General features: G+C 42.8%; 1 protein-coding gene across 4 annotated transcripts in view; it reads left to right on the plus strand.

Annotated features, from left to right (window-relative positions):
- RHBDF2 (rhomboid 5 homolog 2) overlaps positions 1–26263 on the plus strand; it is a 783795-nt gene that overhangs the window by 649461 nt on the left and 108071 nt on the right. For all 4 annotated transcript variants that reach the window (XM_069654677.1, XM_069654675.1, XM_069654676.1 and 1 more), the window contains 3 exons: positions 14978–15125; positions 16972–17108; positions 24583–24778. In XM_069654677.1, coding sequence (XP_069510778.1) covers positions 15000–15125; positions 16972–17108; positions 24583–24778 — 459 coding nt within the window. In that variant the 5' untranslated portion in view covers positions 14978–14999. The remainder of the gene's footprint in view (positions 1–14977; positions 15126–16971; positions 17109–24582; positions 24779–26263) is intronic.

A 26263-nucleotide genomic window follows, 5' to 3' on the forward strand; every position in this document is an offset into this window, starting at 1 on the left:
AACACACAGGTACACTCACTACAATGATACCAGAGTGACTCCAAGCTGCACCCACACCGTGATACAGTGGTGATTCACAGGCGCATTTACTCAGAGCGCTCAGGTTTTCCGTGGTCATGCGTGAGAAGGCAGTCCAGACCTGTTTTTACTTGGAATTCTGGGGGTTGTAGTTTTCCATCTTTCAAATCAGAAATAAAAAAACGAAAAGTTCCAGAACTCAATGGGGAAAAAATGGGACTGGATGGCCAGGGGGGATCTTGAGAGCTCTGGGTAAATTGCACTGATGTCCGAATAACTGCAAACTCACTGGCTGACTGAAGTCACAGCTGATCAAACCACTAAAACAGAAGTAACCCACAAATACTCTCACTAGTGCACCCTCCCTCACCTCCCACAGTAGTGCCAGAGCACCTCATAGCTGCGCTCACTCGTCCCAGTGATTCTGAGGGGACCCGAAGCTTCCCACAATCTGCAGTGATTTACAGCAGCTAGGAATATACCAGCGTCCCAACCCCCCCACCTTGAAGGCTGTCATCAGCTGAAGACTGACTACTACTCCAGTGCTGCTTCAAGTTGTTTTGGAAACAGTCACGGTTACATACTTACAGTTAGTTACAGTATGCTTACTTTGCTTGCTGTAGGAATACAGGATGGTGATAGCTAAACAAGCAAGATTGGTACATACAGTGAGAGAAAATAATTGCACGGTTAGCTGATCCTATAGAGATATACACACACAGAGCAAACCATCTGTGCAGATTGTGGCCTCAGCGCACATGGCCTTTTCTCTGCAGTCTCCTCTCTGATGCAGCCTGCGTGGACCTGTCCAAAAGTCCTGCCAACATGCCCCATCCTACTCAGATGGCAGTCCAGTTCTGTTTTCCCCCTTCCATTTTCCTAATTTGTGGTCCTGAAGTTACCCAATTTCAAATCAGTGCTACAAACCATCCCCTGAATGGAATGGGTCGTGTTGACATGTATGATGCGATTAGTCCACACTGCTATTGAAAAGTCTCGAAAGTCTTGCAACCTTGATTCTAGGGACATGGTGAGCAGCTATTGGCCTATATTTACATATCAATAGCATACGTGCATCTTCAGAATCCCAGTTTCTGGTCACGTAGAAACAGCCAGCGAGTCAATCACAGCTAAAGTGAGAGTTTCGATTTGGGCAGAAAGTAAGAGGCCACTGCCCTTGCTTCGGCAGGTAATATACATTTGCAATATCACCAAGTTAAGAGGTCGAAACACACCTAGCCCTCAATCAGCGGGCCACTCTCCTCTGCATGTAATTACTGCTTTCTCCCTTGGAACCAAAGCGATTTCTCATAACCAGTTATTTGCGCTAGAAGGGAGCCGCCCCCTCCCTCCTCATGGGAACAGCCTCCCCGGTGCAGTGCTTGCCGCATCCCCTGAGGACCACAGTCCAGGAACCGAAGGGGAATCCGAGGAGCCTGGCCTATGGAACAGTGGCAAGATTGCACGCCAGGCCTGTGTTTCTGACATGCTGGCATGACAGGCTAAGATAAAGCTATGGTTCTGGCAAAAGCATGCAAAGAAGCTGCCTGTAAATTCAGCTCAAGCCACCCTGGCACTCACCCAAGCGTCAGTTACTTACAAAAATAAAAAGCACCTCTAAAAAATAATAAACAAACACACACACAATTTGACTGCTCCGGTCTCCTCGATTCTTTGGAAGGGGGAGGGCAATGGTATTTGAGGGCCTTACCTTCTCCTGGCCGGTAGCCTACATTTCCAGGAAAGAAGCAGGCCCAGAAACAGCAGCTGAGGCATCAGCTGAAGGCTGACTCTCTGCACATGGGAATGACCGAGCCGAGGCCAGACCCTGGGCTCCTGGGTCCAGGATCCCTGGGCTGAAGGCTCGACCAGCGCTCGATCAGGCGAGATGTAGGGGGCCCAGATGGGAAGCCTTGGATGCTGGTCCACCACGCAGCTCACTGCTTCAACTTGTGGCGGGCACTGGAGGCGGTCGCCGAGAGCAGAATCTGTGTAATACAAAACACTGGGAGGGAGCAGGCCGGGCTGAGGCAGCACCGCCCAGCCCTGCCGCTCGCTCCCAGTGTTTTGTAACACTGACTGCTGCTGGCGCCAGGGTGTCGCGGGCCGCGGCAGTTGGCCGCCGACTCACCGCATTTATCAAAGAAAGGTAACACTTCAGTGTTACCTTTCTCTGCATCTGCGGCGGGCCGGCGGCGGCGGGCGCGGGGCTGCAATTGCAAAGGATCTGTAAGTTACTTACAGATCCTTTGCAACTTGCATCCGTCCGGCAAGGCAGAGGCCCTGGGGGCTGGTTCCTTAAGTGTGAAGCCCATGCCTGGGCCGAAACCGGCCCACGTGGGCTTCAGGAACCGGCCCCCAGGGCTCTTGCCATGATTTTGCATCGGCCACGGGCCGATTGGCCGACGACCCAATCCGACCCTGCTCTTAAACAAGTTATTTCAAACGAAAATGATAGTGTGAGTTTTAATTGTATCAAGGTTGCACGTCTGTGCTGGTTGTCCTTTGAAGACAGGACAACGGGTGTCTAGGTTTGCTGTATCCACATGGGGCATTGTGCTAATTATGAGGACTGAAATGCTCCTTAGTGACGTCGAAGAATTTTCCATTCATTGTATTGAAGTCCATATACTGAAAACCTAAAAGGTGGGGCTAAACGGGTAAAGTAACAGTCGTGTATTGCTTTGGGATTTTGTGCTGTTCGTTTGTGTTCAGTGATGCTTTTAAAGATTTACCAAACTAACCTGCACTGAGATGCGAGTCCTGTGTCTGGTTTCTGCAGCAATGGGAAATACCACTAATCATGATACTAAACAGTGAACTTCAAATGTACCCATACCTCGCACCACACCTCCTAACAACCCTCACTTTAACTATGGCCTACTCCTTGTGTTAACTGCCTTATGTTCTGTGTGAAGTGTTGTGACGTAGTAGTGTGGTGTGAGTTAAGGTTTTATTTTTAGTGTGAGACTATATTTGTTTATTTCTGCTTCTGAATGTTTAATTTACACTCCACGTTTGTTAACCTTAACAGTGGCATATCCCACTTTTGTAGACTTTACTTTTTATTGGTAGTAACCGTAACTTTAAAAACTTTAAAAAAGATTATCCACTGATTTCTGTTAGTGTTCTTGAGATTCCATAGTCCAGCGAAGGGTGTGCATGGAATGGAGCATGTGAAGTATTGTGAAGGGGGCAGTTGTGTTAAATGGTATACATTTTGTGGATCGTGGCGATGGGTATTGCTGTTGTAGTTGAGTGTGGATTTTGGTAGATGGTGCAGGATTGTGCAAGAGGGTATTAAGTGGCATGGAACATGTTGTTGGATAGTGTCAAAGTATGCCTATGATGGCATAAACTGAAGGTGGGATGTGAGGCTGGGTGGAAGAAGCAATCGCTAGTGGAAAAACTGTTGACTTTGCCAACCTTTCTTATGAAGTTTCAATTGCGTGTTCGTATGTGTTATATAGTGCTTGGAATGGTTGTGGAAGGCTGGTGATGTAAGATATCATGTTATGTGTGAGTGAGGGAATGTTAGTAGTGAAGGGTCTATGCCCAGGCACTCAGAGAGCCCCTGCCTGGGTAATGGGAGCCAGTGGTTGTTCCTACTGAGCTAGCTATATGCAACTGAAGTGTCCTTCATAAAGGAACTGCTGGAACCTACCTGTCAGCCTAAGGATCCTGCCATTATTGCACCATATCACGTTACACTGGATACAAAGCTATGACATTTTGCTTGTTCGGGAAGAACTACAAATGCCGTAAATATTGGGTTTGTCCATTCTTGTTCATTTTCACCCATGTTCGTTTGCTCGAATAGCCTAATGCACTTTTATTTTACGAGAGATGATACAAAAGTACGACAATTTGGCAATAAACAAGTACACATTTTGAAAACCATTAACTGTCTAATGCTTCTTGGATGTATTTTCATTCGTATGTTTGTATGTACATCTGTCATATTGCACTTTACTAAGGGAGATACAAAGCTAACTCAGTTTGTTTATCAACCAACAACAGCAAAGTCCAAAACAATGGGCTTTCGCCAGTTCTACTTTACTGAGTTTTTTTGTTATATTTTCATTTATCGTATTACATGTTAAGAAAATAGATACATTAGACACACAGCTATGACAGTTTATTTATCAATTGCTTTGACAATACTTGTTGAGGGTTCAGTTTTATATTGATATGTCATATTACACTTACAAAAGGTAAGAACATTTCCTTGTCTATGAACTGCAAAGGCCAAAAGTATTGGCTTTGGCAATTATTACTTGAGGGCAGTTCTAGAGATACGATTTTGAGGTGGAAGTATTTTACTCTCTATCTTTAAACTTTGAGAGAAATGTGATTTTCAAGAGAGTTAAAATGAGTTTTTCCCTTCACAAGAGAGTAAAAAGTGCGCGACATTCAGCCGATGCATTCAAAAAGTAAAAACTATGGAAATCATTATGTGCAGCAGTCCGCATCATGGCAGACGCGCATGTTGCTCTCACAATTAACAGGGAAAGCATTGTGTTAGTGGAACAAACACCCCCTCACAAATGGAACAGATGAGCACTTAATTCTGAGCCTCCCCTGCATGCACTGAATTGGTGCAACAGCAGCATAAGCTGTTTAACGCTTCCCTCCCAAAGAGCAGGTCCGCTTGAGTAGGAACCGTTCAGGCCTCGCTTCCACAAACGGAAAAGGCAAATCACGGCAACAGAAATACAAGTTGTCATCATGTAGAACAGGTGGAGCGGATCAGTGCAAGGTGTAAATCAAGGGTAGAAGATACCGGCACAGAAAACAGATCAGGAATGTGACTCTGCAGTAGAAGCTTCCCTCACATAGAGCAGGTACAACATAGGCTTCAGCAGTGGTCACTCCCCTCCCAATATAGAAACGGATTATTTCCTCACATGGAACTGGAACGTCTTAATTTTCAATAGTACAAGATTACCACAGGTAAATCGTCGATCACAGCTGAAGTTCCACTTGCATAGAGAAGGATGGGATGGAGCAAGGAAAGCACCCGCACACTGAACAAGTAAATGAAAGGTCTCAGAAATGTAAGCTACACTTGCATAGAACAGGAACAGCATAGACCTCAGAAGTCTGAGTTCCCATCACAAATAACTTGCCAGTCAGGGGCTAAGTGAACCAAGCTCCCCTGACAAAAAAAAGGAATAACAATAAACAGGAGCAGTTAATTGCCCCTGCAGTGCTAGCTCATTACAGATAGAACTAATATGGCACTGATAGCAAATAGTTCAAATATAAAGGCCATCTGCGCACAGAATCAGAAAAGCTCCACATAGTAGTAATTTAGTAAACTGTAAATGGAAGGAATTGAACCGTAGAACAACAAATGACGTGTGTACCATTTCCCAGCCACTCTACAGTGGATTCACTTCCGTAAGCATGCTGCAGAAGGGGATATTAATATTGCAGGGTGAGTCACTCAATACTCCATACATTTGTTCTCTACACAGGTTTGCACATTTATTATTATGATGATCTTTTCTGTATATATTTACATTTTTAAGACACAAAACACACCTTGCCAATTACACAGTAAAGCAAGCAGGACTTGCATTATGTGTTTTGAGGATTGATAGCAGAATTGTCTCTTGATGATTAATGAAAGTCATCCTTTACTGGAACTAGTAGTACTTAATGGTATGCCAGTGTTATGATACCATAGCGCAGAGAGGCAAGTACTCCATGCTAAAATGTATATCTGATTTTATGGTCAAATGTTGGTTGGACTGAATTAGATGTACTTCCTTCAGAAGTCAGTAAGCAGACTCTCAACTGAGCTAATAATACTCACGGGGCTTAGACGTTGGAGGAATCCTCCATGAAGAACTACATACACATTTTAAATACCTATTTGGATTACCACTACAGGGACATGTTTTTAAATTCATTTGCAAATGCATCCATTTGATTGTTTTCTAACAGCGCTTGCGCTGGCTGGAGAGTCGGATTTTGAATGTTTTAAGTGTAGTATAAAACATTTGAAAGCGTGATTGATGTAATGCCAATCACTCACAGTTGAACAAGGGCCCTGCTGCCACTGACCATTTATAGTACCATTTACCACACTGACGCCACATGAAGGTTTAATTGGCGTTTAAAGTAGACATCTCGTACTCATTCGTGCACCAGATAAGTTTTAGGTGCGAGAATTGTACACAGTTTTAATATCTAGACTGTACATTAAATTGTAAGAGCAAATATAATTTGCCTCAGCAAGAGTGTAACCAAAACATTTGTGAGGTAAAGAGATCTGCCTTGAAAAGGGTTACATTTGTGGAAAGCTTTCTTCTACACATTAATGTGTATGAACACACCACATAGATGCAGCTTTGATACATGCACACAACACAGGAACTTTGAAAAATGCTTTTGTGCAATGCAAGCATTCGCCCAAAAAGCATAACGTTTTCCATCTTAAAACTGCTACAATACTAAAACGCTAGGAAAATAAATATGCACGTATAATGCTCCCCTCCATGAGCATAAACAGACCCAAAACACAGCAGAAGTTGAAAAAAAAGAAATTATTTCTCATGTCTGTGTTGCTTGACATGCTCAGTGCACAAAGCTCAGAGAAAAAAGTCTGAATGGCCTGCAGTTTCCCCCAGGCAGATGAGAATCAAAAGATGTGTTCTGATGTCTGTCACGTGACCTGCCTGTTGCAGTGACCTCTCCTCTCAACTGGTGTGTAAATGGTACGCATAAAAAGATAAAAGGTGTTGTATATAGAAGATTGTGATACGTTAAAGGGCGTGGTGCATCACTTATCTGGAGGCCTGCTTGAGGGGTTTGAAGCTGTAGGTTCATACAGCAGATTTGTCATTAGGAAACAAGCTACAAAGCTGCAACCGTTTGTATGTTGATGAAGAACAAACCCCAAAACTACTGGTCAAAACAATTGTTTTTTGTCCATTTAAAGGCCACAAAAAGCTCAAACTGTTGGCTTTGCCAGCGCTTGTTGGATGAGCTTTCAGTTGTATGTTTATGCACCCTAATACACTTTTTTGAAAAAATATAATTGGTATGTTCATATATTTCATACGTTGGTAATGGGTAAATGTCACTCTCAAACACTTTGCTCACAATCTTGCAGTGTGCACAATTCTTCACTGCAACCATCCAAACACACTGAGCCATCTGCGTTGCAAGTGAGCACCAGCTTCGTACATGCAGTTGGCTTGCGTCTCTGCCTATCTTTCAGACATTATTTTGTGTATATACACACAGTGCAAGGTACGAAGATAGGACCATTCTCTTGTCATGTCTGCTCGGAGTATTACAAATGTCATATTCCATAAATACCACTGGACATCATTTCTAATACGTCGGCCGATTTGAATTTTTGACGTGTTAGTAAATCGACTTAGGCTGATGTTTTTTCAATATTGTTGATGCATGCACAACTTCTCTGAAAGTATGCCCAAAATCTGTAAATAGACGGATACAACTTCTAATGACTTTTAAACTACTGCATGGACTGTTACCAAATTTGGCATGCTTTAAGGTAAGGTCCATCTATGGATTCAGAAGTTAAAAGACCAAGCATTTTTTATTTCTCTGTGTAATGCATGATGTAACCTGAGCTATGCTGCTACAACTGCACCCATATAATATATATAATTAAGGCAGAATTCAACTCCATCCTAAGCTCTTACTAGGCTCGGACTTCAAGGCACGCCTGTTATGAGGGGTCAGAAATGTGAGGCAGACACATTTGTAAATGTTTTTCATAAGATGCCATTTTGTTAACTTAAATGGGTTTGACAAATGCCTCACTATCCCTACCCTAACAAGGATTTCCCTGCCTTTCAAAGTAACTGAAGGAAGCACTCTAACAAAAGGAATCTGCCCCTTACACTTTTTCATATAACAACTTAACAAGGTAATGGATGGCACTTCAAATCAAAATAAACAGTTCTATTCAGTTTACATTTACTAAGTGTGTCTCCTTGCAACCTGGGTGAAATCGCCCTTCCCCAGATTCGACAGGATTTTTACTCCACAGTCCAAAATCGGTCTTTTTCAATTTTGTAACAAAGTTCAAGTAATAAAGTTACTCTGGTTTAAAAAAAAAAGTACCTCCTCTAACTTGAATCAACAATTTCATATAGTCAACTAGTCTTTATCCCTCCACTGGTGGTGGAGGGTTCAACACAACAGCTTTCAAATAATAAGGGTATTTCCAGAGTTCAACTGAATCAACAAAAGGATTCTTTATCAGGATGACTCCACAACATCTTTTAGTTGTTCTGTGGCTTCTTCAGAGTTCAACCACAGTGTAGTACTTCAAAGACTTCTACCTGGTCCACTCACATGCCAAGTCTGCTACTGCTACAGATTTCCTGTCCCAGTGTCCATGCCTGCCAGGACTAATGAAATCTTCTACTACTACTACAAGTACCTCTGTGATGTGAGTTACTTCAACCAAAGTCTTTAAACTTTCCACATTAGTTTTGACTACTTCTCTTGGGAAGACCTGAAACACATTGTTGCCGTTTATTCCACCCTTAAGATTGCCACATGCAATGCAGGGAAGCCAGCTATCCTGGCACTTCTTTTACCCCACTTTTCATTTAACCCACTTATGATAATGGTTTTTATTCCAACCCTCTCTTCTTTGACTTGGACACTGTTTGTTTATCTCATTTACAACATTTGTGTCTCTCTCATTTTGGCAATATTATTCACAAACAACTTGGTTCTTAGTTGCCCTCTTTTGGCTTTGGCAATGGTGGTTTTTATACCCTTTACTCGATATTACACTCCTTTGATTCCGAGAAAGTCTACGACCTTTACCTGTATTATGATCCCCTTCTTGCCCAGAGTTCTTATTCTGCCACTTTAGCTTCTTGGTATCAATTCAGTAATCAAAAGCATTAGATTTGGCAACCGTTCGATCATGGACGGTTACATACTTGTAGTGAACTCACCGGGTATTGCACAAAGGTCTGCTCGCTCCACTGCCTCCAGGTCCTCTGCCTTCTCTACTGCATGCCGCCCGGCAACCTGATACCTTCTGCTTCCTGCAGCCCATATTTGTCTGGAATGGAGCGCTCCAGACACTCTGGTACTCGCCAGCCACCACGGTCCACTTGACCTTGGGGAAAGCTTTCATAAACACTTCCCACTGCATGACCTCTGCATTTACGGTCTTCAGGGGGAAAGCTTTTACAAGCAACACTTCCCATTGCGCAACCTCTGCAGACAGGGTCATTGAAGGGAGAGACCCTCTCAGAGCCAGCCTTCAATCTGCTAATCATGGCTGCTCCGGCATCTCCCACAGTTTCCTTTAACTTAAACTGCAACATAGTGTTACAAGGCATAAAATGAGCACTGTTGCATAGCACTGGAGGTTTGATAATCAAATGGACACTTGTGTAGCAAAGTTAGCTATTTATGTTGCCCTCTTCAATGAACGCACAGCTCACCCTGCATTCCTCTCTTGCCCATGGTGTTCTCTTCACCCTCCTATTCTATGTTCACTTCAAGTGCTAATGGAGAGAAAGTGCAGCAGTAATCATCTCCTCCACTCTTAAGTGCCAAAGGCACTTGTGGGAGTGCTAGGCAATCATTTCTTTTTCAAATAATTGCAAACCAGAAGCAATCAGGGTAATACATTTATTCTTTCTATATCCTGTCTGGCAAAGACCAGTTTGTGTCAACTTTATATTTATATAAAACGATTCATGCAATTCCATTCCTAAAATGTAAGTTATTACATAATGCATAATTACAGTATTGATACTGTATCACACTGCATCATGTCCATGCGTTACAGTAAAGTTTAGGTTGGTGTATCTAAATTTCATAGTGTCCACTGTATTTCATTTTGTTTGGAAAGATGCATCATATTGACAAGTGAACACTTTTGAAAATGTACATTATGAAATCCTTTTGATGGCAAACCTAGTTCTGTAACATGAAGGTCGCGGTCATAGCCAAGGACGAACTATGTTTATTCAAATCACCCATGAGTTGTGATGGTTGTGAGACCCTTCATTTAAAAATTACTTTCTCTCCTGTAAATTGCACGAATATTATTGTGGTTTACCAGCCTCCAAATGATATGACAAACTTTAACGAGGATTTTACCAGCTTTCTGGCAGGATTAAACACACCAAATTGTTCCACCTTAATGATAGGGGGTCTGAATAGATGGAAGGAGGATTGTGCCAACAAGGATGCATTACTACTAGTAAAAATATAGAGGTAGTTGTACATAATAACGAGCCTACACATAATAAAGGAAATACGTTAGATGAGGTTGCCCCCAGAAATGTGTTGGTTAATCCAATCATTACGGAACCGTGTGTCTGGTCTGACCACTTTTTTGTCACTTTTATTGCCCGGTAGACAAGCTTTAAGAAGCAATGTACCAAAAAATAAAAGTAGTAGAAATTTTAAAAAGTCAGACAAGATTTGGATAATTGCATTTGTAATATCATGGAAAATACCACCGAATTTGACCCCCCTCATATTCTGGCTACAAAATATGATGAGGATTTGGAGGAAATGGTGAATAGAATTGCACCAATGAAGACTAAGCTGGTTAGGCATCAAATGAAGCATCATAATTGGTTCTCCCCGGAGCTAATTAAGCTTAAACAAGAAAAGAGGAGGGCGGAACGTAATTGGAGTAAAAACCAAACTGTTGAAAATAGAGCGACCTGGAAAAGTATAGGAAAACGCTATGCAATGGGAATTTGTGATGCAAAAAAAAATATTTTTTAATGGAGAATTTGGGAAATCAGCTAATGCAAAAAACCTTTTTGAGATCCTGAGAAGTTTAGAATAACCGCACATGGAATCAGAATCTTTCTTCCACAAATGAGGACTGCATAAGAATACAATAAGCTTTTGCAGATAAGGTTTCCGGGGCGTATGCGAAGATCACAGCAGAATCTGTCTCTGATATCTCGTCCGAGACTGGTATGATGATTGGAGGGGAGAGGTCCTCACTGTTTATCTTCTCAGCTATCTCTGTTAAAGACATAGAGACGATATTGGGGAAAATGCGGCCTACATCTTGTCTTGGTGATACCATTGCTGCTAAAATTATGTTGAATAACATTTGTACCTTTGCGCCATTCTTGACACATTTTACAAATGCTACCTTTCTTTATAAAATCATTCCTGAGAATGTTAAGAAGGTAGTGGTTATACCATTGTTAAAAAAGACGGCACAAGACCCAATGGATTCTAATAACCTGCAGCCCATTACTAATGTCCCTTTCATTTTAAAAGGTATGGACAAGGTAGCGACGATACAGTTCCAGGAACATCTGGATCGGACGAATATTTTACACTCGAGACAATTGGGTTTAGATCCAATCACGGAACCAAGAGTGCATTATTGGATTTACAAACCCATATGTAGCTCCACCTCTGCTTGTTATGGAATGTATTTGGTCGCCTCCGGTAGTTGTCCATCATGGGACTGTTCCTGCTGCCTAGCAGGACCCTTTGTCATCTCCAGAACTAACTGTGCCCCTGGCTAGGGAGCTCTTTGCGATCTCTGTCGGTGCTGATATGCCCTCCTTGCTGTGGATCATTGTGATTGGTCACCCCTTCTTCGTGCATCGGATGTCTTGGCTTTGGTGCCTGTTAGGGACCACCTGCCTCCTCTTTCCTAGGCCATAGCTCCTTCTGAAGTTTTCTTCCAGGTCCCTATTACCCCAATCCAGTCGTTCCCGTCGTCCTGATCTACAGGGCTCCGGGTGCAGTGTGCTTTCTGTGCCTCCTCGAAGCAGATTGAATAAGCCTGTGATTGATGATCCCATGAACTGCTGGTATCTGTCTCCAGTCAAACGATGGGATGGAACTTTGGCAGGTCCACACAACTCTGTAGCTTGGTGGTTGCCATTTCTCCCACACCTATAGGTCATACATGTAAAATGCCGGCCTTTAAACTGTAGCCACAAATGACTTATCGGGCCAAGCCTGTGTCCTATGGTAGAACGTTTAGAACGTTTATTTTAGTTTTCAAAGTCACTTAAACTAGTACTTACCTGAGCTCTGCCGTTTCTATCTGCTCCCCCTTGGTCCCATGGCATTTCCTGGATATTTAGTATACTTTGGAAGTGTACTAGTGATTTATATCCTAGATGGTATCTAAATCACTGCTTTCTCTCAATAGCATGCCCTAGAATAGCTAAACCAGATCTACTTGCTGCTACTTGTTTCTACTGCTTGTTGTGAGTGAGCTAGGTGCGCCATAGACCCAGTACTGTACTGCCTCTACTTACATACCTGATAGTTGCCCAGTTGGGGCTGTACCGCTTGTTTCTCTTGATAACCGATGAAGTGTGTAGTACTTCCCGTTTGGAGTGCGACTTTCATTTTGTTTGGAGGGAGCAGGGGAGATTTCAACTCACTACCGTTTTTTTGGTGTTTTTACATGCTGTTATTTGTGTATTTTAAGTATAGTGCTTATTTAACATTATGTTTACCTTTTATGCACTGCATACTATTCTGAACATAAATAAGCTGTTTATTAGAAGTAGTGGATTTTGTTCTGTTGTATGGGCCCATGGACCTTGTTGCCAGCGCAACACCTCTTCAGAGTGGAGACTGACTGATCTGTTGCACTGACTGAGGGAGTTTGGGCTGACCTGATGTGAAAACAAAATCAAAATATCGAGGCTGAGGACCCCAAAAGGAAATACACCGAACACAGGTTGCAAAGGAACATACAAAGTACTTTATTTTATACTGAATCCAGTTACTAAGAACAGAGCAAAAATCATATAGCTATCGGCCCTCAGTGCAACACAACGAACTCCAGCGTGATTCAGTGTGTTCAGTGAGAGACACTGTACATTAGAATGCATTAGTTTTTATGCTCTTTGTGAGCACGATGTCCAGCCCTACTTCGGGTTAATAATCCGCTAATACATTACCGATCTAGGGTTCATGCCAAGTCTCGCACATCCGCTAATAACTGGTTTGCTTTTAATACATATATCAACAAGCCTATATGGCAACTGTGTAGTCTGGGATTTTCCATGTAGGTCTTCTCAAACATTAATACAATGTGGTTAAACAAGTGTTCTACGTTCAGTATTTGAATACATTGTTCTTAACGTATGCTCACGGATTAGTTTCATTGCACGAGTAATCCTTTACACACAGGTCAACGAAGGACAAGGTCTCAGTTCACGACCTCAACAAGTGGCCTGGAGGCAAGTTACATATTAGCTACATACAGAGGTCAAGACGGCCATGTTGTATTTTTGGAATGACATCGTCCACCATTTTAACTCACAGGGTGACTTTACAAAGCGAGCCTAAAATGGCGGATTGACCTAAAATGGCGGCTTACATTGATTTTAAGGTCAGGACCTTGCAACACGGATTTCTTCGCAAGCGACTTGTGAGCAGCTTGGCGTAGGCCAATATACATATATTTATTGCTGTAGGAGGCACGATATAATTTCTCTTTTGACAATGAAGGGCACTCGCTATAGGTTGCTCTTCTGAAGCACCTCATCGCATGGTTTCAGAAAAACCTCCCTAACACTTGCTCTGTTTATTGCAGCTTTTAACCCAGCCTTCTTCAAAGCCTGTGGAAGCAGCCACACGGCCGCATAGCAGCACCGTGTGAAACAGTATCCAGTGATTTTAACAAATTAAAAATGAATGAATTTTAAAGGAAACAAAAGCAACGAAAAAATACTGTATTTTCAAAAAATATATGTGTGTGGTAAGGAGTTAAATCTGGTGGGGAACGTATTGGGGTGGGGTTTTAAACATGGGGAAACGGAGGCAAAAAAATCGATAATTTGTTTAATTGTTTTTGTTTCAGTAAAAATTAATGATTTCTCTTTTTATTCATTAAGATCACATAGAAGCATGTGAAACACCAAAACAAGCACGCCAACACGCATGGTGGAAACAGTTTTCTGTTTGAATTACTTGTATATATTTATTTTTGCAATGAAACCTATGATCTTCATCTAAAAACACTTTCAAAACAAACAGTAAACAGGCCATACATCAACTATGTCTATTCCATGAGGATTCTGGAAGCAGCCATAGCCAGTAAAATAGGTGCTCACTTTAAATGAATTGCTTTGTTACTTTCTGCACGTTGCGCTTTAAGCTACTATATTTCACTAATGAATTTGAAGGTGGTTGTTAGGATTCCAATTTAGTTTTTTTAGGCAGGTTTTGCATCTTATTCTAATGAAAGTATTTGAATACCTGACCATAGTTGGGTAATATACTTTTGCATTCATCCCATTTTGCTTTTAATTAACGTCCACTTTATTGGATGGCACCTGTTTTAAGTGGTTTGGCGATATAAATGAAATGCTGACGATGAGTGAATTTTGGATGATTATTGTAATCGAAATGAACATTGAAATGTGATTGATTGACTTGGAACACAAAGAACCGGCAGTGGCGCAAACCAATGCCTCTGTCCGAGGGATTAAAGGGATAACTGTCTGTGTCGTCTAGAGCCTTTTGAAAATGTAAATGTATGCACTGAGGGTCACCTGCTTTCAAGGCCCAGGTCACCGGGTTTGTTATGCAAGAGATAGCTTTGCTGTTTAATTTCCAAGTTGGTGAGATTTAATGGAGCATCTGCAATGAGGCGGGTGGGGGACGGCTCTGGTATCTAAGGCCTGTAAGAGTGGTCTGCCATGAAAGCTAGCTTAGTTGGTTAAGGCCTGAGTTCCTATGATCCTTAGCTCAGGGCTTTATAAACTGGATTTGTGTGCCTCCACAGAGAGAACCCTCCAGCAGATCGGGCATTAACCCACAAACTACCTTCGATTCACCGGCTGGCAAGCCTGGCAGTCCATCCTAGAAGAGATGATGTTTCAAGATTGTGACTCAAATGTTCCTCATGAGGGTGCAGTGACCGTAGGATAAAAAAATATCTCTTGCTCGTTGGGGGTCTGATGTCTCTTCTTCCTCCCTTTAGATCAATTGAAAACGTCCAGAAGATGTCGTCCTCAGAAAATAACGACCTGACCAACCAGAGCAGCAGCCGTCTGCAAAGCAGAAAGCCCCCCAATCTGTCCATCATGATCCCTCCCGCTGAGGAGCAGCGAGCCCGCAAGATGACAGAGGTAATGGGCCTCCAATTGTGTAGAGATGTGAAGATGGGGGCTATAGTGGGGATGTTAAAAGGTGCTGCACAATGTTATTTCATCATTTCATTTAGGCCACACCACTGACTGGTGTTCATGATAGTCCACCCATGCCCTTCTTGAGGAATATTTTAGCCGACTCACTGTCGCACCTCTTGGGAGTGTGGGCCTTTGTCTGGCAGACCTCCAACGCACACACTTAGAAAAAACGCTAGGGAAAAACACCAAGCACATCTTTTGCAAGGAGAACACGGTTTAATCACACCACAGAAAAACACATGCCAGCAAAAAACTCTGCTAACACGGAGTGCACTGACGAAAACAGCATAGCAGTAAGTTACACAGTGTCATAAGTGACGTAGATTACATGAGCTACAACACCCTATACACATATAGCCTGCTCTGTTTGGGACGGCAGGTAATTGGTCCCAGCTTCTCCTGCTTGTCTTCTTCCACGTGGGGTTCCTCTCCGTACATCATCAAGCACAAAGCTCCTGATGGGCAATTACCAACACAGATCATTGAATCCCCTATCTATGGCCTAATGTGCACCTAGTACTGCATACATGGGCCCAAAGGATACTTTTGAGGTCACAATAACTTGCAAACCCCAGCTTGATCAGACATGTTGGCGCCTCCCCAACTCTTGTCACGCTGGATTTTAGGTTTGTTACTTTTCCCCATTACCTCGCACCACAAATCGGAGATCCAAGATGTGGTGAACTGGCCTTTCTGCTACGATCTTCCTAATAAATGGGCGAGCTAACAGTTTTCTGATCGGTGGTCTAGGGCTGGCTGGTACACTGGAATGCTAAGGTCTCGGGACGGGGGCACCTGGGCACTATGACGTAGGATTTGGACTGGTGAATGTTGGAGGCTCTCGCCCTCCTTCTCGTGGGATAACTTTTCACAGGGAGCTCTGTCCCCTTCATGGCCTTACAGGGTGCATTCCTTCTGGGCTACATGTGCTAATGGTATGAGACAATAAGAGTTTAATGAATCCCCAAGGGCTCAGCCTCCACGCTGCAACCCAAACCTGCATACACACGCTCATTTCTATGTTCTGGGCCTACTGCCCTTGCTGCAGCACGGCGTTAGGCCTCGATTTCAAGACAACTGCTGTTTTCTAAAATGGCGTGTCACTACCAGCGCAATCTATCTCTAACCATATGAGGATCTACCCCTAATACAGCTTCTATCGGCAACCCCCGTCCCCTATATCCTCCCCAAGCACCTACAACACACTTTTATGCCTCCGTCTTATCCGAAACCTCTTGGGGGCCAGGAACGATCGTTCCCGCTTCCCAACTCCTTCCAGGCAGAGAATAGGGCTTCTCTTGCCATTCTGTATTCAGCCTGCCACCAGCTTTCTTTCTCTTGGTTCCTCTATCTCTATCTCTACTTATTTCCTCTCCCGCCACCTTTTCAGATTTCTGGTTTTGGCTTTTTACTTGCTGATCTGGCAGCCTTCCCTTTGGGTGGTAGAAGGCTGAAGGTTTCCCTGAGTCTGGGGCCCTTCTACTGAGTTGACCCGTTAGTGCCAGTACAGGCTGGCTTTAGTTAATGTGCACCCCTCCCACATGGGCCTTTTCCCAGCTCCTCACCAAGCACTGGAAAGCTTTGGCATATGCCTTATGTTCTGCACACCTTTCTTGCGAATGAACCTTTAGATGCCGCCTCATTGCACACTATGCTCCTAGCAGAAGGCACTAGCGTGCTGCTTTTAGGAATGGTCTCATTTGAGGGGTGCAGAAATAGGATTTTCTGACTCTTCAGAAAAGCAAGAATGAATGATGTCACTATGTGAACTTTTCCCCCTCTGCAGCCCCTCCCAAAGAAGCCGGTGTACCAGAAGAGCGTCAGCCTGCAAGAGCCCCAGGAACATCGCAGGAATGAGAGCCATACGTCCGGGAAGAGGCCGGGGCTGCGAAGGCAGGGGTCCCTGTCCCAGAGCATCCGCAGGTGAGCCGCCACTGGGCCGGGGTCCGCCTTTAGCCTGGTTGTGCCTCAGCACACATATCTAAGGAGCTAGCAGGACGCTGCGTTGGGGTACATCAGAGAATCCGTAAATAAACCACCCTTACCTGCTTTGGGTTCGTACCATGATCCACAACCATTGAGCGCCTGGGGACCAATTCCGTTGGTGACGGTGCGTGGTAAAAACCTTTAACATTTAAAAGAGACCGGCACTGCTGGGGCATTTGATGAGACCGTTGTGTCCTTTTGCCCATTTCAAAAATCTTAGCTAAGTCCCGGCACTCGTAAAGGAGTGGAAATGAAAATCGCCTCCGAGATCTGTTTGCGCCATATTGGACATGATTTAGCAATAACTTCTGAACCTTTTGTCTCTGCTCACAAAGTATATATAAGGGAAAGACACTATGCTAGTCTAATTAAACCAGTTATTGCAGTTTGGAACAATTAAAGTGCATGACATAGAACAATTTAATCAATAATGTCAGGCCATTAATACCAATTATCACATTGGCAAGTTGTATTAATACTTTTTGGACAAGTTTTTCCTATAAAATGTTTCAAAATCTGGTAGGGCCAGTATCAATCATATATTTTCTCCCACCATGAATCTTGACCATAAATGATAAACAGCATGCACAAATGTAGAATCTTAAAAAACCTTTAAAACAAATTAATCTAAGATTGAGAGTATTTGGGCAATGATATAACAAGATGTTTCAAGGTTTCCAGCTTCCCAGGTGATCGGCAAAGTCTTCAAATTCCCTCTTCCTTTATTATTTCCTTTCTGGGACCCAGACATTATAATTTTGGGGCTTGATTTAACTTGAACCTCAGATAGGACCTTCTTGCTAGCTTACAAGGAAAAGGTTTTATGTATCATGGAATGGCTTTCCACTTTCTAACAAAAATAGTGTATTCCATATACAATGGGTAGGATTGTAATTGCTCTATTGAGAGCCTCAAGTCCCATTGATAAGGTTTTCTCTTAGGCTGTGCTGAGTTGTGGGTTAATTCCCAGGCATCAGACCAAATTTCCAGCAATATATTATACAGGGCAGGCACGTAACTCGTTAATGACATGTAGGTTTTATCATTAAGTACTTGGTCGTGGTCACAAAATTGGGAATTTACAGAAGGACTGAAAATATTTTAGTACAATGTTAACTTTCTCCATTGGGCCAATGTCTGAAAGGAAATTGGGCCCAATTGTCTGAGGACACAGTTCGCCATATGTGACACAAAGCCCAAGACTTGCTTCCAAACTGTTCCCTAGAAAGAATTAAGATAAGGGCCTAGGTCAACGAGAATAATATCAAGACCATAGGTTAAAACTGGGACAATTTCTGTCATCTTTAATCCTAAATACGTCAGTATATCACCTTTCTCTAATTTAGTTGTCCCGACTGACCAATTAGTCATATTGTTTCTTAGAGAAAATTGCATTTTTTGATTCATTGGCATTTACCCACAAGTTGTGTTCTGCATAAAGTACAAATGCATTGAATTTTCTTTGTAATCCAATCAGAGTGACATCAAAGAAAAGCACATTGTCGTCAAATGCTAGCCAATGAAAGGGTATCAACCCTGATATTGCTGGAAGAGAGTTAAAGGCATGGTCTAGTAAAAAAATGTATTTAAAAAATAGATAGGCAACATAAAAAAAATACTAGCATTCTCTTTTTTAAAACTTCCTATGTAACATTTTGAGCTATTCAAGCTCAAAATTCGCAAAAGCAAGCACATGGGCGCATCCATTTTGTGAAATGGATGCCCTCCTGTGCTGGCTTTTGCTTTTGCGGCACTAATGAAGGAAAAGCCAGCCAGCTGTAGTAAACAAAAGCTACCGCTGGGTGGCTTTCCCTTCATTAGTGCTGTATGCGGAGGACGGGGACCGGAGACCAGAGCAGGAAAGCTGCAGCTGAATCTCGGTAAGTGCCATTTATTTTTTTTTAAAAGTAAGCACTAGCTGCGTTTTTTTTTCTAAGTTTTCCGGGCTGGAGGAGCCCGGAAAACTTAGAAATAAAACCGCAGCTTTAAAAACTTTGTATTTATGTTTGCGGTCGCTTTTGAAGCGACTGCAAACATAAATACAACGTTATTGTGTTGGAAAACGCTGCGGTTGTTCTTTCAGAGTTTCTCAGGCTCCTCCGTCTCGGAGGAGCCTGAGAAACTCGGAAAGAAAAACCGCAGCGTTTTCCAACACAACCGCGTTGTGTTTCTGCCTGAATCTGCTTTCCCATTTGGGGCTTGCCCCAAATGGGAAAGCAGATTCAGGCAGAAACAACGCAGCATTGCGGAAAACAACCACGTTGTTTCTGCCTGAATTTGCTTTCCCATTTGGGGCTCTCGGGCTCCCCACGGGGAGCCCGAGAGCCCTAAATGGGAAAGCAGATTTAGGCAGACACAACGCAGCATTTAGCATTTCCCATTTGGGGCTCTCGGGCTCCCCACAGGGAGCCCGAGAGCCCCAAATGGGAAATCAGCTGTAGGCAGAAACACTATGCGGCATGTAAACACAACCGCGTTGTGTTTTTGCCTGCTGTGGCTTTCACTTTTTGTCTCCGGTGCTCCCCTGGGAGCCCTGGAGACCCAAACTGCTGTGGCTTTCACTTTGGGTCTCCGGTGCTCCCCTGGGAGCACCGGAGACCCAAAGTGATAGCCACAGCAGGCAGAAACACAACGCGGTTGTGTTGGAAAACACTGCTGTTTTTCTTTCCGAGTTTCTCAGGCTCCTCCGAGCCGGAGGAGCCTGAGAAACGGAAAGAAAAACCGCAGCATTTTCCAACACAATAACGTTGTATTTATGTTTGCGGTCACTTCAAAAGCGACCAAAAACATAAATACAACGTTTTTAAAGCTGCGGTTTTATTTCTAAGTTTTCCGGGCTCCTCCAGCCCGGAAAACGTAGAAAAAAAAACGCAGCTAGTGCTTATTTAAAAAAATAAATAAATAGCACTTGCCGAGATTCAGCTGCATCTTTCCTGCTCTGGTCTCCGGTCCCCGTCCTCCGCGTACAGCACTAATGAAGGGAAAGCCACCCAGCGGTAGCTTTTGTTTACTACAGCTGGCTGGCTTTTCCTTCATTAGTGCAGCAAAAGCCAGCACAGGAGGGCATCCATTTCACAAAATGGATGCGCCCATGTGCTTGCTTTTGCGAATTTTGAGCTTGAATAGCTCAAAATTTTACATAGGAAGTTTTAAAAAAGAGAATGCTAGTATTTTTTATGTTGCCTATCTATTTTTTAAATACATTTTTTTACTAGACCATGCCTTTAACCACACTCCACAATGTGTCTATGTCTGCAATGTATACTTTGAACAGCTTTGGAGCCTTGCCTTAGGACAATGTGTTGTTATTGCTCTAGACAGAGAACCTTCTTTATTTAATCTGACCTGTATCGTAGTATTATTATATAGGAGCAAAACTAAACTTAATAGGCTTTCTGGATTCCCCCCATTTTTCAATTTCCACCAAAGACTCTCCCCGTTTGCACTGTCAAATGCATTTGTCATCTATGTAAGCAATGTATATTCTTTTTGCTTGCTTAGCTTGAGTCGATGCGTGTAAATGCATTAGTAAACTTCCGTTTAGTGAGGTAGCAAGCCTCTGATGAAACCCTATCTGGAATTTAGTGATGAGATTCAATTTGTCGGACCAAATGTCGAGCTCTTATAATAAGAGGGGCATAAAAAACCTTGCTTGAAATGTCAAATATCACCATAGGCCAATAATTGGCTGGATACATTCTTTCCCCTTTTTTTAATATAAGGGGATTATGTACGAAAGACCCTTGGTTTCGAAACCGAGCTGTCTGCTTTACCACAGATGTTCTAAAGACAAGAGTGCACAATCTTATTAAAATTCTATATAGTAAACATAGTCTTGCAGGGATCTAAATTGACAGATGCAATAAAATCCTCAATAGAAGAAGTAAATTGTCTTAAAAACGGAAACTTTCATTGTACACTGAGCCCCTTCTGGTAGGGAACTGTAGCTGCAAAAAAGGTTCCCACAAGAACCCCAGAACTTTATATTACATTACAAAAGTGATAACAGTGAGGGAATGTATACTTGCTGGAGATCTATCATAAAGTTCTGTAGAAAGAAACGCATGGTCAAGCCAAGAGGCAGACTTACCTCTTTGCCAACTTATAATTTTGCCCTGTAGCAAGAGGAGCTCCAAACCCCATGAGGTCATGAAATCAACTCATTCTTCCCCTCTTCTTTTGTTGGAATCCTTGAATTCATCCTGGGGAGCAGAAGTTGCATCTTTATCTAAAGCACAGTCAAAAAGAACATGACAAATTGATCCCCTTTTTAACAATATTATCTTGTTGGCCATTACCAAACCATTCTTCTAAAATCAGTCATTCATCATAGGTTCAAGACACGATTGTGCTGGGGTCCAATAAATATTGATTATTAGCAATTCCTTCATACTTCCATCCTTGCCCATCTGCATTTTTATAGCAAGAATGTCATCATTGGGGGTATCAAAGACTGAGTGAGTAGACCCTAATTTAAGGTCGATGACAATTAAAAGGCCACCACTAGGATGCCCCCTAGGTCCTCTCCTGGCCGTTTTTAGAAGACTTTATAACCTTCAATAACCAAGGGATTCAAAAGCATTGTTTCTTGTGGTAAAATCATAACGACATCCCCAAAGAGAACACTTTTAATAGGTCCCAGCTAAAGATGAGACATGACGATAGATTTCCTACTGTCTTTAAAAATCTCAGACGATTGCCAAGCCCAATCTTCATGATTTCCTACCTGTTTAAATCTTCCTGGGCGTTAACTAATCTTGAAGCATTGGTATTAAAGTCCCATTTGATGGTTAAGGACGTAAAGGATATTTTAAAGTCCTTTGTGCTGTTTGCACTAAGCACATTGAATTTGGCAAGATGCTTTGGATTGATGAGGTTGTGCAAATCTTAGCCCATTGATCTAAAATGGTCCATTTGATCGCATACAAGTCTGCCCACAATTGGGGAAAAGAAATGGACCACTATTCTTTCCCTTCTCTCGTCGTGTATATCTGCACAGTCAATGTATCCTGTGTGAATCAGAATTAAGGAGGGAATTAAAGAGAACATTTGCAGAGTTCTAGACCTGCTTAGAAACATGTGGTTGTTAACCTGCTTTATATTCTCAAAACCGGTCTGCCAACAAGTGGAGACCATTGAAATAATTGAATCGTTCCTTCCTGATGATTTCCCAAAGTTGACTGAATCCTCCTGATTAGTGTACTTTGAGTGGGAAACAACTTCTGCTTCCAGAAAAATGTATGACGGAGAGCAGGGCACAAGGGGGCAAGGTCGACAACTCATCAATTTCATTATGAAAAGAAGTTTAAGTGGACAATTAAGGTGTGGGATCTTCAAGGATTTGAATAGCATTATCGGGAAGAACATTTGTTATCTTCTTTTGCAAATTACTTTTTGCCCTTTTTTTGGGGGGGTTTCTTTGTAACTTTGGCTGTTTTCGTATTTTGATCTGGAAGTGAAGTTACAAGTATCGTTTGAGATTGAGTGTTTCAATCAATAGCATCCTGCGAAATAGATAAAGCGTGTACAAACTTTCTGGACTAACGATTTTTGTTCATATTGGATTTAGATAAATTCTTTATTTTCTTTTGTTGCTCGTTTTTTTTTTATTTGTGTTTCCTTGGTGGTTGATTTTGTTTTGACCACAAAGTGTTAGTGGTCACCTGAACTAATTTATTGAAGTCTTCCTCCTGTAAGATGGCATTCGTTGGTTCAGAGGATTTGAAGATGCCCGGGGGTAAAGCTCAGCCCGTCCTGCAATCTCAGAGGCAATTGAAGTTCATTAACACAACTAACCAAAGTCCCCAGTATCAACATGGCTAATTGGGTCGAGATCTTTCATTGGTAAGCCACCAGGAGGGTTTGCTTTCAAGGAATAATAATAGCTTATTTGCAATAGTGGACAGCACCGAAGAATTGTGCTGAACGGCTTCCTTGATATATCATAGACCCTAACAATTGACTATAAAACCAAGTGCAAAGCAGAAATGGATGAAGAGCCCGATATGTCCAGAGGGGAATTAGTTGTGTAGCTTGTACCCCAATTTCCCTCACAAAGCATTTTAAATGGTTTGCCCATGTTCAAAAAGTCCTCTATGGGTTTGAACGCCACATGCGGTTCAGGTTAAGTATCCACAGAGAAAGCCAGTTTACTTGTTGTCAAGTTAGCTTAACTTAAATTATGCGCATCCTGACAAAAAATTAATCCAACACTAAAGTATCTGATGCTTGCTCAATAGGAATAGGAATGAAGGCATGTCTGCTCCGAGAAGAAGTCAACTGTATTGCTGACTAGATAGCTTTAAGAGTTTGTAGTAAATGCTGTTCTACCCGACTTCATACCTGACTGAGGAACGGGAACTTGAATCTTGTTCTTATTATTATTCTGGTTTGTCAGAGACGATGAGTCTCATGCTTTTGCAAACCCCTGAATAGCAAAAGACTGACAGTCCGAATCTAAAAGGCTGTTAGCGTTGCTCCTCAAATAACACTTGGAAGCAGGTGGGGAAACCATAATCAACTATGCACCGGAGGACAGGAGAGCGTGTGGATCTGGGATAAGTTTAGTCTTACCGGGTTGGATCCCAGCTGGCCATATAACTCAATAGCAGATTAGCGTCTCAGCTGCTTTGCCGGACCCACAGCGACCCACTGCAAACACTTTCTCTCCACACTTCCCCGTGCCGCTCCATGCAGTGATCCTGTTTAAAAATGCTAACAGGAAAAGCAGTCATCTGGCAAACCACACTTCCTCTCCACACTTTAGTACCAGGGGGAGATTCCACAGAGCGTATTTAAAACTTGCATTGAAAGTTGTCCCACTTGGAAATCTCTGCTTTTCCCTGTTCTTTGAGATTTATGAACATTAGATAACTTTGGGTGGTGTTGGTGAGGCATAGGGTACATTGTGATTACATACACTCTGTGCTTGATTTGAGCATTCAGACATATTCTATTATTCTATTCTAAAGGTAATTGTGAGGGAGAGTCTGGGTCTCTTTTTTTAAAAAAATAATAGAAAAAATACATATACTAGCGACTCTCAATGATGCAATTGTAATACATTTGCAAAATAAGTGTAGCAGAATTAGGTACACTGTTATTTCTTTTTAAGAAAGCAAACGGGCAGCTTTAAGGACCATAATGCATATATGGGGGTTGCCTCTGAAGTTTGTTGGAATAAGAAACTGTTGTACTTGCCTCCTCTTTTGTTAAAGTAAAGCTAATTAATGATTGGTTAGTATGCCATAACTACAAATGGTTTGCAGACTCAATGATAACCCATAGAGAACTTGTGATGTTTCTGAATGGTGTATCACAGTGAGTCTTCAATGTGACGTGCCTCACTGCTCAAATGCAGCATGGCGGCTAGTTCATCTGATTGGATCTTTCCCTGTCTTTGTTTCTTCAGGGGGACAGCACAGTGGTTCGGTGTCAGTGGTGACTGGGAGGGTAAGCGTCAGAACTGGCAGCGGAAGAGTTTGCAGCATTGCAGCCAGAGATATGGGAAACTCAAGATGCAGTACCAGCGGGACGTGGAACTGCCCAGCCAGGAAACTCCATCCTTCCAACCCACTGAGTCACCCGCCCCGTGCAAGCTCCCGAAGGTAAGACCCACATATGTTATCTCAGGCATGAGCCACCAGCCACCTGCAAACTCTCAGGCCTCTCCCCTCAACATTTCAAGGAGGAAAGTGAGGGTTTGCTTGCTAATTTCCTAAGCTAAGGCCTTCCCTTTATGTTCATAGGAACACACACTTTACAGGTGTTCTTTCCAAGGTAAGACCTCCCAAATTCCAATTCTTCCACTACCTGAAAGTGTCCTAAGGTACAGACTGTTTTCAACATTCCAAGGCATTGAATCACTTGGCCGAGAAATATCTTCTACTTCCCATCACAATTCCAAGCCATCAACAGAACGTCACCTAAAATAACCCCTCCCTTTCTAATTCGAAGGCACCAAGTTATCTGAACCCAGATAATTCCTCACAGTAAGACATCTGCATCATTTTAGTGCCCTCATATCTTGCAGGTTCCTCAAAGTAAGACTTCCAAGTAACTACCCAAGCAGGACACCGTAGAAAGCGGGTGTCTTTCAGTGCTGTGATGTAAACCGCACCTCAGTAATGTTACTAAAAAACAGTAGCGTCAACCCTAATAGCTGGAGTTTCTTAGTTTATTTTTTATTTTTGTAGGGTGTTTAGTCTCACACATAAACAACTGGAAACATGTAATTCTGAAATAGTCTTCTTTGAAGAACCTGAGGGCCTTCTCATTTGTTTTTCCCAAACGCGCTCTGCTCAGATGGCCAGGCAAAGGCCATCGCTTTTGGATCCCAACTTGGGAGTGGATATGCGAGGGAGGATCACCTGGGTGGAGGGAACTTAGGGAATGGGGAGAAGACGTTCTTGGTGAGATATGGTACCCCTCATTCCCTTTTCACAATGAATCTGTCCCAACATCTTTCATAGGTTAATGTCAACCTCATCCCTTGTCATCCTGTCAAAATGACCCTCAGAGATGCTGTAGAAATCCAAAAGTGTTGAAGGGATCAACTAAGAGAAATATTCCCTTTTGGGTGAGATAGGGTATACCACTTTCCCTTGTCGAAATAAATCCAACATTCCCCCTGCATCTGTAGGCTATTTTTAGCCTGTGACACTTTATTTTGACCAAAATGTCCCACAGTCCTTTTATCATAAGACTGTATTGAGGAGGAAACGAGTAAGAGTTATAACACTCCCCTGCATACACACCACTTTGGTACTGAGATGAAGAAGGGCTCTTGAGGAGTTAGACTATTATAGTCAGGCATGTCCCACTAATCAGCTTCACCAAAGTTAGGCAATCAATGTGGAGGACTTGCACCTGCAGCCTGTTGACACGTAACAGGTGTATAAGAGTGAGTGATGGCATAATGAGAAGGAGCTGGCGAAGGACTCGGCATATGAAGGAACTGGCAGAAGGGAAGCCGGGACAAGCAGGAGTACGAGGGAGACGCCAGGGCCAAGACTGGCCATGAGAGGGTCAAAACCTCTGTCATTCCTTCTCCCCGGTGCCCACAACAGAAGCTGTGGGGCACTGAAGAATCC

This window comes from Ambystoma mexicanum, chromosome 3q, assembly GCF_040938575.1.
Source record: "Ambystoma mexicanum isolate Mex_15411 chromosome 3q, UKY_AmexF1_1, whole genome shotgun sequence".
Classification (NCBI taxonomy): domain Eukaryota; kingdom Metazoa; phylum Chordata; class Amphibia; order Caudata; family Ambystomatidae; genus Ambystoma; species Ambystoma mexicanum.